This window comes from Acipenser ruthenus, chromosome 8 (genome assembly GCF_902713425.1).
Source record: "Acipenser ruthenus chromosome 8, fAciRut3.2 maternal haplotype, whole genome shotgun sequence".
Classification (NCBI taxonomy): domain Eukaryota; kingdom Metazoa; phylum Chordata; class Actinopteri; order Acipenseriformes; family Acipenseridae; genus Acipenser; species Acipenser ruthenus.
In genome coordinates this window covers 63,080,357-63,096,001 of record NC_081196.1, presented here as the reverse complement: position 1 = coordinate 63,096,001, position 15,645 = coordinate 63,080,357, and the positions used below count along the sequence as shown (strand labels likewise).

The window sequence follows — 15,645 nt, the reverse complement described above, 5'->3', positions numbered from 1 at the left end:
TTTTTTTTACCTGTACACAATAAAGACGCATTTTAACATGTCTATTTATTAATTGCTCTAAAGTGTTCTGCGCAAACCTTAACTTCCCTTATGCTGCACAAGCTCAGCATATAGAAAACAGTAATCGCCTTCTCCATCTAACTTCCTTTCTTCACATATAGCAGGACCGGAAAAAGAAAACAGTTTGAAAGGTCAGCCGGCCTCTCTAAAAGGAACAGCTTGTGTGTGCAAGCTTCTGAAATAGGGGACAAAGTCATGTGGAGGTCAGGATCTGAAATTCTGGCTAATCTCACAGAGAGAGAGAGAGAGAGAGAGAGAGAGAGAGAGAGAGAGAGAGAGAGAGAGAGAGAGGAGAGAGAGAGAGAGAGAGAGAGAGAGAGAGAGAGAGAGAGAGAGAGAGAGAGAGAGAGAGAGAGAGAGAGAGAGAGAGAGAGAGAGAGAGAGAGAGAGAGAGAGAGAGCACAGGGACACATGCAGATGAGGAGCAGCCAGTGAAGTGAGAGACAGCGTTCTGAAGACTCTCAAACTCAGACACACCACTACACAGAGATAACAAGCAGCAGCATGGCTCACTCTCAGGTTCAGGAGGTCAGTGCTGGCCTGGAATCAGAGCTGCTCAATGGAGAACCCCTCCACAGCAATAACACCCTGCTGGAGGACGGACTGGAAGAAGGGAAGGGGGAAGCCAAGATGCATAGCGAGACTCCTGCCACGGGACAAGAGATGCAGGACCAGGGGGTTTGTTCACCCTCAAGAGAGGCTGATATTGTTGACAGAAATGCTGGGGAGGGACAGACAGCACCCTTGGATAAGAAGGAAGCTGTGAAGGGAAATGAGGGAGAAGAGGAGAGGGCGTCTGCAGAGGAGAGCGGGACTCCTAATGGGAACCAGGGAGCTGGAGAGGAAGAGGAGGCTGAGGGGGGGCAGGGAGAAGTGGAAGGAGGGGGAGAGGGGGTGGTGACAAGCGAAGGAGGCAAACAAGAGATAGAAGGAGAGAAAGTGGACCAAGAGGAGACTGAGGGGGGACAGGGAGAAGTGGAAGGAAGGGGAGAGGGGGGTGACGACAAGCGAAGAAGGCAAACAAGAGATAGAAGGAGAGAAAGTGGACCAAGAGGAGACTGAGGGGGGACAGGGAGAAGTGGAAGGAGGGGGAGAGGGGGTGACGACAAGCGAAGAAGGCAAACAAGAGATAGAAGGAGAGAAAGTGGACCAAGAGGAGACTGGGGAGAAACAAGGAGGGCAGGAAGAGGCTGTGAAAGAAAGAGAGATAGAAAAGGAAAAGAAGAGTGGACAGTCAGATGAGGAGGAGAGCAGCAGCAGCAGCAGTGATGAGGACTTCAGCAGTGAGGATGAGAGTCAGGATAAGCAGGCTGGGGGCACACCAGGGGAGAGCCAGGAGGCCGTGCAGGAGAACGGGCTGCCCAAGGAGGGCGAGGAGCCGGCCCCAGGAGCTCAGGAAGAAGCAGAAGAAGGAGGAGGAAGCCCCACAACAGAAAAGACCCTGAGTGAAGACCCTGCCCAGGCAGGAACCAGGAGATGGGAGAGTGCTGCTGAGCCTCAGGAATACGACATCTCCCTCTATGTTAAGGTACCCTTTTAATATTATCTGGGTCACTGTAGTAACAGGCTGTGTGTGGATGTGTCAAAGAGTTGCACAAAGCACTATACTGCAGTGTGGAAGGTAGTGGGTTTGAGCAGCTCAGTGGTTACAGTGCTAGACTGCAGTGGGTTTGAGTAGCTCAGTGGTTAGAGTACTGGACTACAGTGTGGAAGGTAGTGGGTTTGAGTAGCTCAGTGGTTACAGTGCTAGACTGCAGTGGGTTTGAGTAACTCAGTGGTGAGAGTGCTAGACTGCAGTGAGAGACTCCTTTTATTTACTTCCAGTTTGATTCAGAGTTCTGCTGACATTGCCAGCTTTTGCTTGGAGGAATAAGCTTTTCCTGCATGCTGTGGGGGCTGTGGACCTCAATCCAATACACTGTTTAACAGGGTAACCTCAATCCAATACACACAGGATAACCTCAATCCAATACACACAGGGTAACCTCAATTCAATACACTGTTTAACAGGGGAACCTCAATCCAATACACACAGGATAACCTCAATCCAATACGCACAGGGTAACCTCAGTCCAATACGCTGTTTAACAGGGTAACCTCAATCCAATACGCTGTTTAACAGGGTAACCTCAATCCAATACACACAGGGGAACCTCAATCCAATACGCTGTTTAACAGGGGAACCTCAGTCCAATACACACAGGGGAACCTCAATCCAATACGCTGTTTAACAGGGTAACCTCAATCCAATACACACAGGGTAACCTCAATCCAATACACTGTTTAACAGGGTAACCTCAATCCAATACACACAGGGTAACCTCAATCCAATACACACAGGGGAACCTCAATCCAATACGCTGTTTAACAGGGTAACCTCAATCCAATGCGCTGTTTCACAGGGTAACCTCAATCCAATACACACAGGGGAACCTCAATCCAATACGCTGTTTAACAGGGTAACCTCAATCCAATGCGCTGTTTCACAGGGTAACCTCAATCCAATACACACAGGGGAACATCAATCCAATACGCTGTTTCACAGGGTAACCTCAATCCAATACACACAGGGGAGGGGGGGTGGGGGGGGTGGGGGGGTGCAAGATCTAAGAGATGGTCTGCTGACAGAGGCGAGGCATGATATGTAGCAGCAAGCCTGGCCACTCGTTTTTAAAGATCAGCTTGAATCCAGGCTGATTGAAAATAGATCCAGTGGCACAGGGACTCCCAACTTAATGGGATCCCTGTGTTCCATAATTGCTGAGTTGCAGGTTCCGTGGTGGAGTGTGTTTCTGCTCAACTCTCTTTAATTCACAGTAACGGCCGGGCGTCTGCACAAAACTACAGGCTCCCGGAGAGTCTAAAATAGTGCTTGGCTTGGCCACTAATAACCACCTGGCAGGGCAGTTCATCAGAGTCTTAATTAGAAGGCAGCTGTGGAGTCCAGCGGATTAAAGACTTACCCACTTCAGTGCAGGGCTGCGGGGCCTCCTGCTGATCACAGCATGGCTGCCTGCCTCTCTTCACTCTGTAATAGGAAGGTTATTTCAATGCAATGCACATTGATGAACCCTGGAAACTATATTGTGTGGTTTTCTGAAATGTTAGAAATCGTGCAGCAATGCACAGTCTCCACCACCCTTCATTACAAGTGATCAAGTGATGTTCCCTTTTCAGATTGGACTGTCACATTGGACAGAGACTTGGTGTGACTCCATGAAGACTGAGGGTGCAGGGTACTAGAGTAAAACTATGATCCAGAATCATCATCTGCAATCTTCAGCATAGTTTTATCCATAAGCTGAAACACACAATCATAAGACCATGTTTTAGAAAGACTTCTCAGTTATTATTTTTCTTCATGAAGGGTAAACAACTAGCTTACTAGCATGTTAAGAAATGTTTCTCATTTTTTGTTCATGCTGAGCAATCCACACATGGCAATAATTCATTGAATACAGTTTACCTCTCATGCACCTCCATTCACTATATAGGGCTCAAATGTGCAGTTTTGAAAGAAACACATGTCAAAGCAAACATGTATTTTCATTTGGTACTACCCTACGTTAAGGAAAGTTTTCAGTTTGCTTGCCTTGCCTTCCAGGAAGTCTGTTACTGTTTTACATCCTTAAGGTAATTTCACCCAGCAGTGTCTTTGGGGTCAAAGTATCTTATTGGCTGTAAAGCATGTCAGTCAATCAGGGAAACAGCTGGTTGGTTACTGGCTGGAAAGAAGGCCCTGTAGGGATGGGGACCATTTCACTCTCCAGGTGGAAAACAATCTGAAAGCAAGGCTTGCAAACAGATTTATGCACACACTGCACTGTGGAGACAGAGACTGCAATGCACACACGGCACTGTGGAGACAGAGACTGCAATGCACACACTGCACCATGGAGACAGAGACTGCAATGCACACACTGCACTGTGGAGACAGAGACTGCAATGCACACACGGCACTGTGGAGACAGAGACTGCAATGCACACACTGCACTGTGGAGACAGAGACTGCAATGCACACACTGCACCATGGAGACAGAGACTGCAATGCACACACTGCACTGTGGAGACAGAGACTGCAATGCACACACTGCACCATGGAGACAGAGACTGCAATGCACACACTGCACCATGGAGACAGAGACTGCAATGCACACACTGCACTGTGGAGACAGAGACTGCAATGCACACACTGCACCATGGAGACAGAGACTGCAATGCACACACTGCACTGTGGAGACAGAGACTGCAATGCACACACTGCACCATGGAGACAGAGACTGCAATGCACACACTGCACCATGGAGACAGAGACTGCAATGCACACACTGCACTGTGGAGACAGAGACTGCAATGCACACACTGCACTGTGGAGACAGAGACTGCAATGCACACACTGCACTGTGGAGACAGAGACTGCAATGCACACACTGCACTGTGGAGACAGAGACTGCAATGCACACACTGCACTGTGGAGACAGAGACTGCAATGCACACACTGCACTGTGGAGACAGAGACTGCAATGCACACACTGCACCATGGAGACAGAGACTGCAATGCACACACTGCACCATGGAGACAGAGACTGCAATGCACACACTGCACCATGGAGACAGAGACTGCAATGCACACACTGCACTGTGGAGACAGAGACTGCAATGCACACACTGTACCATGGAGACAGAGACTGCAATGCACACACTGCACCATGGAGACAGAGACTGCAATGCACATATGTAGCACTGGTTGTTGTTCTTATGGGTTGTTGTTGAATTGACTTGAAACTTGAGCATACCTCTCCACATATATCTCTTACCGATCTCATGATCCTTGTTTCTATACATGCAGTCGTTCTCATGGTGTTTTGTGAGGTCTCCGTGATCAAATCTGTGTTTGAATGATATTTTAGCTTTTGTATGAGCCATACGGTCACCCTGCTCTACCCCCTTAGTGTCCCCTCACATGCACTTCAGTAGAAAGGGTCTGATCTGTTTGAGGACTGGGACTTCCAATGGACACACTCCTGCATATAAACTCCACAGCAAGTACCACCCGCTAATTGAACTCTTAATGGGAATCACACAGGCACACAACTGGAATGTACAGCTAAATCCCTGTTTAATAACATGGCCTGGGACCAGAGGGAAGGGTTAAGCTGAGGGAAAATATTTTAATTCCACTTTCCATTTCTTTGAGGTATTTCTGTTAACAAAAAGGGTCCTGTGTGTTGCAGGAGAAATTGAAAAAAGTGTGTGATGGGATAACCATGGCAGGTCTCTCTCAGAAGAATATAATACAGTCTCCAGGGGGGGAAGCCTCCTGAGTTAATGAAGGATTTCAAAACCTTTCATCTGTACTGTACAGCTGCAACTGTAGGCGGAAGTCAAGTCCTAATACACTGCACAGTGTTTGCTTTGTTCTGAAACACGGTTCCCTCAATGTGTTAGTCTGTACCTGAAGCACACAAATAACAGTGAGCTTTTTTATTGACTTATTTAAAGGAACAGTTCAGCAGCTCACTGGTATAACTAGCTGACTGTAGTAAACTATGGTAAATGCATAGTACAACCATGGTAAAAGTGCCAAATTACCATGCAAATGAACTGTGGTCAACTTTTCTAAGGGCAGGCAGCGTGCTGGTCTCTTCACTAGGTTCTTACACTGGGTCCTTTCCACCAAACGGGTCTGTATTTACACTTCCCAATGCTCATGGTGTGTGTTTCCATTTACTGCTCTTTACCAAGGTTTCCCATTGATTCAGCATGCTGGCCTATGCTTTACCATGCCTTCACTGTGCTTTACTGTTTAGTTGTTTGTTGCTGGTGGTTTCAGCTGGTTAAATGAAGCCAGCATGCCACTCTTTTCCCAGCTGCAGTGGCCTCTCTATGCAGGCTCCCGTCCCTCTCTCTGCTAGTGGAGACCTTGCCTGCAATGCTCTCCACGCTGGGCTCGGCTCTCCGCTCCTCTCCAGGGCTGGAGCTGTACTGGCTCCAAGCTGCAGTAATCCCTCAGCTGCTGCATTCCTCACTCCAAACCTCTACTCTGCATCATAGGGGAGCACAGAGCTATAGGAAGTTGAGCGACACACACATTTACATCAGCCTTGAGTTAATATAATAACGCAGTTCCATATCGATCTGAATCGTGAAATCTGCAATTCTCAGTAACTGCATCTCTGAGTGGAACGGGTTGAGATCAATACCCACATTGAATTAATAACAGACACTGAAGTAGAAGCTGCCCTATACTAATCTACTATGTGGTCTATATGTGTAACAGGGCAGAGGCTGGGTGCGAACCGACGACCCCACACACTGCAGGTGAGCGTCTTAACCACTGTGCAAAAGAGCCAGGCTCATCTAGATTCATGGTTATTATAAAGCTTTAAACTTCATCTCATCTCACTGACAGGACAGAATCCGTAACAGCAGTGTATCACACAATGCTGCCCTTTACATGTGCCTGAAGTGATTTTGTAATTTTAATTACAGTACGCTTACCATTTAGCAGATGACAACATGTAAGGCTGTATGTAATCTACTATAAATCTTGACACATTAAAACAGACCTCAACGCTCCCAGCTCAGGCTCCTAAAACACAGCAGAGCAGCAGTGTCCCCAGGTGGGAAAGTTTGGAACTGCAGCTGCATGCTCCCCTGCATGCACAGGTGATTAAGAATAAACCTTTGTGAAGGTGTCAGGTTTGTCACTGAGGAACAGCAGCAGAGGATTCCTATAAACACCTTCAATCATGTCAACTAATTCCTGTGATGTAACTGTTAAGCCAGTGTGTGTGTGTGTGTGTGTGTGTGTGTGTGTGTGTGTGTGCACGCGTGCGTACAGCAGGGAACGATGAAACAGGCACAATTACAGATTTTCATAACAAACTGCTCCTTAGGGAGCAGAAATCAACATCGTTCGCCGTGCTAGACAAACACCCATCTACAGTAGTTCAGCCTGTTTATAGATAACCCTTTACACCAGGGTTTATCATAGGGCAGTCTTCAGCTGTACCATTCTATTGTACAATTCTGCCGCAGTGCTGGCTGTAACCATAGAGTCCCAAGGGGAGCGAGTCTCCAGAGAGCAGAAGCCACCTGGAATGAATGACGCCACCAAACCATAAAGTCAACAGCCTTTCCTCTGCCATTTCATACTGTGTGATCCAGAGCAATGCCGGCGACATGCTGGAGCGTTTCACAAGCTAAGCAGGGCCCAATGGATTTGGCAGTGTTTGCACTTGAGATTTGCAACGGGCTGAACAATGCAGAACAGCCACCCTGGAATTCTTATTCCCAGCGGAACATAAAGACTCCATTGTGAGAGAACAGAGGAGCGAAAGGATGTAGGAGGCTTGATCTGAGATAGCAGCCTTTATAAACGTGTACCATAGTAAAAGCATAGCAAAGCATAGTGAAAGCATGGTAAAGTATAGTAAAGAACAGTGAGGTATGATAAAGCATATTAATAAACATGGTAAACCAGGGTAAATTATGGTTAATACATGTTATTACCATGGGAAAAGCAGGGTAAAAGAGCAAAAAATATAGTGCAAAAATCCCATGGTAAACTTGCATAAGGGATCACACTGATCTGACCGCACATTCACTCAGGATCTCCTGTGGAAGATAGTGCTTACAGACCCAGAGAAATGCATGACAGAAATCATACATTTCATTCGACTGGGGACCGTGTGTGTAGCAGAAGCAGTAGCTTTGTATGGTGTGGTTTACAAGGACCCCTCACTTTGATGTAGTTTCAGGTCTGTTATTAACCAATTCAAATACCTTTTTTAGAGAAGGGTGTTATTTGTGTATCAGTCAAGCTTAAAAGGGTTACAGCTAATGAAATAGTTCCATGGATTTTAATATTAAATAATAAAAATAAAAGATATCTGGTACCAAATAGGTTAACAAAAATATGTTTTTCAGAAATTGTGTCCCTGCCCAGAGAAAGAAAATAAGTGATCAACAACAACATTTACAGGCCCTAAACCCAACTAGGCACTCCCCTAATCCAGACGGCTTCTCAATGGAGCTTTTCAACAGAGAGCTGATCTGTAGGAGTCTTTCATACTTCATGCATCTCATCATGTTGTGTCAGCCCACACCACAAACAGAAATGTTTAATCTCACAAGGGCGCTACAGCAACCCCTGCCCCACAGATCTGCAGTCTGGTGCACCTTCCCTGGTAGGAACAGGACGCCTCGCTTTCCATTGCACTGGGACTGGGAACAGCAGAGGAAGCCCTCTTTAGAAGTGAAAGCAGACTCAGTTAACTCAGGCACGGGGTCATTCCTCTGGGTAATAAAGAGCTGTTGTCAGTGTTGTGAGACAAGAGGACCTGCACAGCTGCTCAATGCGGCGCGGCCATGGCCTGGTTTGACTTGGCACGGGAAAAGTATGGATTTCCAGATATAGAGCTCTTTGTAAAGGTAAGGTGTTTTTTTCTGAGATAATGATGGATATCGTATTTTAAAAACAAATGTAACTCTAAGAGTAATGAGACTATGCCAGTACAGTGCACACTATATAGTGCTGGCACTCTTCTATTGCCCATTGCTCATGTGTCACTTTGTCTGTGGAAGCTCAGTGTCAAACAGACCAACAATAAATAAAAACATATCTTACTACTGTCTTAGACAGACGACAGAAGGGTCAGCCACGCAAGTCATGCAACACTGAGACAATTCCTTCTTTCAATATGAACACTTCCACCAGGACAGCCTCAGTAAGCATCACTTTGTGAAATGGGAATCTGGTTTGCTTCTAGTTTGGTGTGGGCTAGACAGCCTGAGTGAGAGAGTGCTAAAGAGTCTAGCCCCCCGATCCTTCTCGGCTCTCTGATTCTCCACTTGGGACAGTCTGGTTTCCAGCTGCCTGTTAAAAGCCTGTCTGGTTGCTTTATTTGTTGCAGGCCGGCAGTGACGGGGAGAGCATTGGGAACTGCCCGTTCTGCCAGCGCCTCTTCATGATCCTCTGGCTTAAAGGAGTAATATTCAACGTCACCACTGTGGATCTGAAAAGGTAAGGAGCTTTGTCCCTGGTTCTCCCACTGAAACAGTAAGCAGCTTTGTCCCCCTGGCTCTCCTACTGAAAAGGTAAGCAGCTTTGTCCCTGGCTCTCCCAGGCTTGCCTATGTGCTTGTGAGAGGCACACGTGTATTGTAATTAAAGTTCAGAATGTATTACCAGATTTTTAACATACAAACAGGAAACTTCCTAACCCTTTTAACATCATCTCTTAGCTTTAGTGCAGTAGGTGCACTATGAAGCCTCAACCTGTAATTGAACTTTCAATTGAATTTTTCAAGGTACAGCTTCCTGTCTTGATCTTCATGTACCTGTAAATGCAACCCATTTAAAAAATATACCTGTGCTTTACCACGCTTCCAATGCTGCTGTACAATGTCCCATACTTTTACCTCAGTTGGGTCGCTTTCATAGTCAGGCATGGCATTTTTTCTATTTAATATCAGGGATTGCTATGTGTCTAGAGTGCCTCTTATTGTATAAGAGCTGTCATCTTGTGCAGTTTGGTGTCATCTTGCGCAGTGGACCGTGAAACGAAGCGACTCATACTGTGCCAAATGAAATCTTTTATAATACGAGACACGCTACACGTTGTAACACAATATGAACTTATTATAATTGACAAGCATGAAGACTGTAACAGGAACTAACATTAAACCTAACGTATGTTCTGCGCGGGGTGACACCTGCACACACACAATAAGACGCACCAGGATTTTGACACGTTCTTAACTGTGATTGATTTCTCATGCCTGATTTATAATGACAGCACAGTCTCTATTTTAGCAGAAGCCTGAAAAGTACTAGAAGAGTTCATTACTTTCAACAGAAAACCAGCAGACCTGCAGGACTTGGCCCCGGGGACGAACCCTCCATTCATGACGTTTAACGGGGAGGTGAAAACAGACGTGAACAAGATAGAGGAGTTCCTGGAGGACAAGCTGGTGCCTCCCAGGTACTGAGAGAGAAACGGGGTCCCCAGCCTTTACAGCAGGGGTGCACAGTTCCAGTCCTGGTCTTTACATCAGGGGTGCACAGCTCCAGTCCTGGTCTTTACATCAGGGATGCACAGTTCCAGTCCTGGTCTTTACATCAGGGGTGCACAGCTCGAGTCCTGGTCTTTACATCAGGGGTGCACAGCTCGAGTCCTGGTCTTTACATCAGGGATGCACAGTTCCAGTCCTGGTCTTTACATCAGGGGTGCACAGCTCGAGTCCTGGTCTTTACATCAGGGGTGCACAGCTCCAGTCCTGGTCTTTGTTGCACCTGTTCCCTAAATGACTGAATGGGACCAATTTACAAGACCTGGAGGAGTACGGATCTGGAGAACCGCAATGTATACACCCCTGCTTTACACTGTCCTTAGATCCAAAGAGCCTAAGAGCAATATACAGTATACCACAGGTGTGCATATCCAGTAATGGCTCCTATTCACTTGTGAGCAATTGAAAGAATGTTCTTTGTTTGTTATCATCACTCTAAATGACAGTAGGGTCTGTTAGTCCAATCTCATCAAAAGTATGTGAAAGGTATAGTTAGCTGCTTTTCTATTTGCAGGTATATTTAGCTGTGTTTCTATTTGCAGGTATATTTAGCTGCGTTTCTATTTACAGGTATGATTCGCTGCGTTTCTATTTGCAGGTATGATTCGCTGCGTTTCTATTTGCAGATACCCGAAGTTGGCTGCCAAGCACCCAGACTCCAACTCTGCAGGGAATGATGTCTTTGCCAAGTTTTCTGCCTACATTAAAAACGCCAGGAAGGATTTCAATGAAAGTAAGTATTGCTAGCCCTGCGACAGATAGCCCGGCTCTTTGCTCTGAGTGCAGGTGTAGCCCCATTGCAGTGCAGGGTCAGTGAACTGCTGCCACAGCTCTGCTGATGCTTACTGAACTCACAGCCACTCCAGTCACTACGCCTTTTCTGATGCTTATGGCATTCAGATTTAATTGAGCTCATGTGATTACACTAGCATTCACCAGCAGTGCGTCTGGCTATAACCGCTGTGCCGCACCTCTCATGAGCCCCAGTTGCACTAGAGTAGAGTAGAGGAGAGTTCAGTGCTGCTGATGATCTCTCATGAGCCCCAGTTGCACTAGAGTAGAGGAGAGGAGAGTTCAGTGCTGCTGCTGGTCTCTCATGAGCCCCAGATGCACTAGAGTAGAGGAGAGTTCAGTGCTGCTGCTGATCTCTCATGAGCCTCAGATGCACTAGAGTAGAGGAGAGTTCAGTGCTGCTGCTGATCTCTCATGAGCCCCAGATGCACTAGAGTAGAGTAGAGGAGAGTTCAGTGCTGCTGCTGATCTCTCATGAGCCCCATATGCACTAGAGTAGAGGAGAGGAGAGCACAGTGCTGCTGCTGATCTCTCATGAGCCCCAGATGCACTAGAGTAGAGTAGAGGAGAGTTCAGTGCTGCTGCTGATCTCTCATGAGCCCCAGATGCACTAGAGTAGAGTAGAGGAGAGTTCAGTGCTGCTGCTGATCTCTCATGAGCCCTATGCATTAGAGTAGAGGAGAGGAGAGCACAGTGCTGCTGCTGATCTCTCATGAGCCCCAGATGCACTAGAGTAGAGTAGAGGAGAGTTCAGTGCTGCTGCTGATCTCTCATGAGCCCCAGATGCACTAGAGTAGAGGAGAGGAGAGCACAGTGCTGCTGCTGATCTCTCATGAGCCCCAGATGCACTAGAGTAGAGGAGAGTTCAGTGCTGCTGCTGATCTCTCATGAGTCCCAGATGCACTAGAGTAGAGGAGAGTTCAGTGCTGCTGCTGATCTCTCATGAGCCCTATGCATTAGAGTAGAGTAGAGTAGAGGAGAGTTCAGTGCTGCTGCTGATCTCTCATGAGCCCCAGTTGCACTAGAGTAGAGGAGAGGAGAGTTCAGTGCTGCTGCTGGTCTCTCATGAGCCCCAGATGCACTAGAGTAGAGTAGAGGAGAGTTCAGTGCTGCTGCTGATCTCTCATGAGCCCCAGATGCACTAGAGTAGAGGAGAGTTCAGTGCTGCTGCTGATCTCTCATGAGCCCCAGATGCACTAGAGTAGAGGAGAGTTCAGTGCTGCTGCTGATCTCTCATGAGTCCCAGATGCACTAGAGTAGAGGAGAGTTCAGTGCTGCTGCTGATCTCTCATGAGTCCCAGATGCACTAGAGTAGAGTAGAGGAGAGTTCAGTGCTGCTGCTGATCTCTCATGAGACCCAGATGCACTAGAGTAGAGGAGAGTTCAGTATTGCTGCTGATGGCCATGTGTTGGTTGCAGACCTGGAAAAGGCTCTACTGAAGGCCCTGGGGAGGCTGGATGAATACCTGACCACTCCGCTCCCTGACGAGATCGACGCTGACAGCATGGACGAGCTACCCTCCTCCAGCAGGAAGTACCTGGACGGGGAGGAGCTCACCCTGGCTGACTGCAACCTGCTCCCCAAACTGCACATCATCAAGGTACCCCTCCATCCACACTACAGTAATGTATACTGAACTGCAACCTGCTCCCCAAACTACACATCATCAAGTTACCCCTCCACCCACACTACAGTAATGTATACTGAACTGCAACCTGCTCCCCAAACTACACATCATCAAGGTACCCCTCCACCCACACTACAGTAATGTATACTGAACTGCAACCTGCTCCCCAAACTACACATCATCAAGGTACCCCCCCACCCACACTACAGTAATGTATACTGAACTGCAACCTGCTCCCCAAACTACACATCATCAAGGTACCCCTCCACCCACACTACAGTAATGTATACTGAACTGCAACCTGCTCCCCAAACTTCACATCATCAAGTTACCCCTCCACCCACACTACAGTAATGTATACTGAACTGCAACCTGCTCCCCAAACTACACATCATCAAGGTACCCCCCCACACACACTACAGTAATGTATACTGAACTGCAACCTGCTCCCCAAACTGCACATCATCAAGGTACCCATCCACCCACACTACAGTAATGTATACTGAACTGCAACCTGCTCCCCAAACTGCACATCATCAAGGTACCCCCCCACCCACACTACAGTAATGTATACTGAACTGCAACCTGCTCCCCAAACTGCACATCATCAAGGTACCCCTCCACCCACACTACAGTAATGTATACTGAACTGCAACCTGCTCCCCAAACTACACATCATCAAGTTACCCCTCCACACACACTACAGTAATGTACACTGAACTGCAACCTGCTCCCCAAACTGCACATCATCAAGGTACCCCTCCACCCACACTACAGTAATGTATACTGAACTGCAACCTGCTCCCCAAACTACACATCATCAAGTTACCCCTCCACCCACACTACAGTAATGTATACTGAACTGCAACCTGCTCCCCAAACTGCACATCATCAAGGTACCCCTCCACCCACACTACAGTAATGTATACTGAACTGCAACCTGCTCCCCAAACTACACATCATCAAGGTACCCCTCCACCCACACTACAGTAATGTATACTGAACTGCAACCTGCTCCCCAAACTGCACATTCAAAAAACTACCCATCACAATTATCTGTAATCCTAATTTTGTTCTTACTTTTATTAATGTAATTTTATTTAAGGTGGTAGCGAGGAAATATCGCAATTTTGAGATCCCAGTGGAGATGACAGCAGTCTGGAGATACCTTAATAACGCCTACAGCAGGGACGAGTTCACTAACACGTGCCCGGTGGACCGCGAGATCGAGGTCGCGTACCTGGACGTGGCGAAGAGGATTAAATAAAAAAACAAACATTCTGGGAAGGCGGGGACGATCACAGCTGCTACGGACAGCAGTTCATACACAAGAGTCCCCTTATCAAGAAAGACTCATGGTGATTTTAATCTAGGATTCTGCATATACTAAAGCGTGAATAATGGGGTGCCAGAGAGTGTGTCCTTGCCCAGCTCAGTGATGTGCAGTGGTGAATTGCACTCTGACTGGGTTTATGTTGCTGGGGGGCATTGGAATTCAATGACTGCCATTGGTGCCCCCATGTCAAGCCATGTCAATTAACTGCAGTGAATAGTTAGACCGTAGTTTAACTGTAACCGCAGTTAAGCTGCACTGCAATCACATGGTGTCTGGGTTCAACGCGTATCTGGAGTTTTTTGTTTTACATCAATGAACGGTACTGTTGTTACAATCTGCAGTTACAGTGAGCGTAGACTGAAGTCCATTTCTTTAGTTTTTTGAATGGGAACAATCCAGTTCTCCTTCAAACTGGGGCTTCACAATATTTAAGTTTAAGAGATTTGCATCATATTTTCAGCACTCACTGGGAAACCCTAAGCCCGAACACGAATTGCAAATTCATAACAAATATCGCCTTATCAATACACTAGTATAAAATGCTAAAGTTTACCAGCTTTGAGTAAACAAGTCATCATTTTGACCCCATACGACACCGTATTTCCTTTGAGCCCCTCCCACCCCCCCCTCCTTCTCTACTTTTATGTATGACCTTTTTTTTATTGCCTCCTTCGCTGCTGAAATTGCATCGTTGCCCCCTTTTTTGTGTGTGAAATGTTTAGGTTATAGAAGTTCTTACACTTTTTCTTTTACAAAATTTTAAAGTAGCAGCAATACCAAAGCTCGGCACATTGGCTTGTATTGACACTTCCCGTTCCCGTTATTTCAAAAATAGGACCAGGTTAACAGGACATGTCTAGAAAAAGCCAATCCATCTGGGATTTACTCCTGCTTTTGAAAGATGACTGTGACAGAATGTGAAACAATCCTGCATAAATATATAATTAGTATAATAACAACAGCTGTAATCAGTTAGATGTATCAGCTGTCATTGGCTCTAGTTTGTGTTCTGAAAACTAGACTTAGACAGCTTGCAATACTTAATTGTATTTTTATCATTTGACCAGGACCAAAAAAAAATCACCCAATTATATCCTCATCTGGTATTAATCATAATTATTGATTTTTAATTTGCTGGGTTATTTAATCTGCCACTATTTGTAGTGTAGTGTTTTTTTTTATATCAGCTGTTATTAACAATTTGAACACCAGTATTACTGTACACATGCCTTATTCATCTCAAAAGAGAATAAAATACAAATCTATTACAATGCTTTTATGTTTTTATTTTTGTCTAATGATTTATCTCTATATGTGTTTCTTTACCTTCTGATCTGACTCAAAAAACACGGAGCGGATTGGTCCCAAAACTTTGTAAAACACGGAGCGGATTGGTGCCAGAACTTTGTCCAGTTGGCTCTTAAAGGCTTCCAGTGAGTCAGCAGCTACAATGTGGCTTGATAACCTGCTCCATGCTCTCACTACAGTCCCCTCCCCTCTGCTCCGTGCTCTCACTACAGTCCCCTCCCCTCTGCTCCATGCTCTCACTACAGTCCCCTCCCCTCTGCTCCGTGCTCTCACTACAGTCCCCTCCCCTCTGCTCCGTGCTCTCACTACAGTCCCCTCCCCTCTGCTCCGTGCTCTCACTACAGTCCCCTCCCCTCTGCTCCATGCTCTCACTACAGTCCCCTCCCCTCTGCTCCATGCTCTCACTATAGTCCCCTCCCCTCTGCTCCATGCTCTCACTACAGTC

At 46.6% G+C, this 15,645-nt stretch overlaps 1 protein-coding gene across 2 annotated transcripts; it reads left to right on the top strand.

Annotated features, from left to right (window-relative positions):
- The first annotated feature begins 1,079 nt into the window (after window positions 1-1,079).
- LOC131696635 (chloride intracellular channel protein 4-like) lies at window positions 1,080-15,497 on the top strand. 2 transcript variants are annotated; one of them, XM_059029441.1, is made up of 6 exons: window positions 1,080-1,588; window positions 8,979-9,088; window positions 9,923-10,048; window positions 10,763-10,869; window positions 12,348-12,529; window positions 13,662-15,480. In XM_059029441.1, the coding sequence occupies exons 2-6, from the start codon at window positions 9,033-9,035 to the stop codon at window positions 13,821-13,823; spliced, it is 633 nt and encodes a 210-aa protein (XP_058885424.1). In that variant the 5' UTR covers window positions 1,080-1,588; window positions 8,979-9,032; the 3' UTR covers window positions 13,824-15,480. The 2 variants fall into 2 exon arrangements, with proteins under 2 accessions (XP_058885424.1, XP_058885423.1); XM_059029440.1 differs by lacking the exon at window positions 1,080-1,588 and adding an exon at window positions 6,793-8,496 and having other exon boundaries at window positions 13,662-15,497.
- Window positions 15,498-15,645: the final 148 nt, after the last annotated feature.

What these genes read in the sequence shown, in the direction of transcription:
- LOC131696635 (XM_059029440.1), top strand. Translation starts at nt 8,434, where the DNA reads ATGGCCTGGTTTGACTTGGCACGGGAAAAGTATGGATTTCCAGATATA. An exon ending in ATATAGAGCTCTTTGTAAAG is followed by an intron (nt 8,497 to 8,978) that starts GTAAGGTGTTTT and finishes TATTTGTTGCAG; the next exon opens with GCCGGCAGTGACGGGGAGAG. An exon ending in ACCACTGTGGATCTGAAAAG is followed by an intron (nt 9,089 to 9,922) that starts GTAAGGAGCTTT and finishes TACTTTCAACAG; the next exon opens with AAAACCAGCAGACCTGCAGG.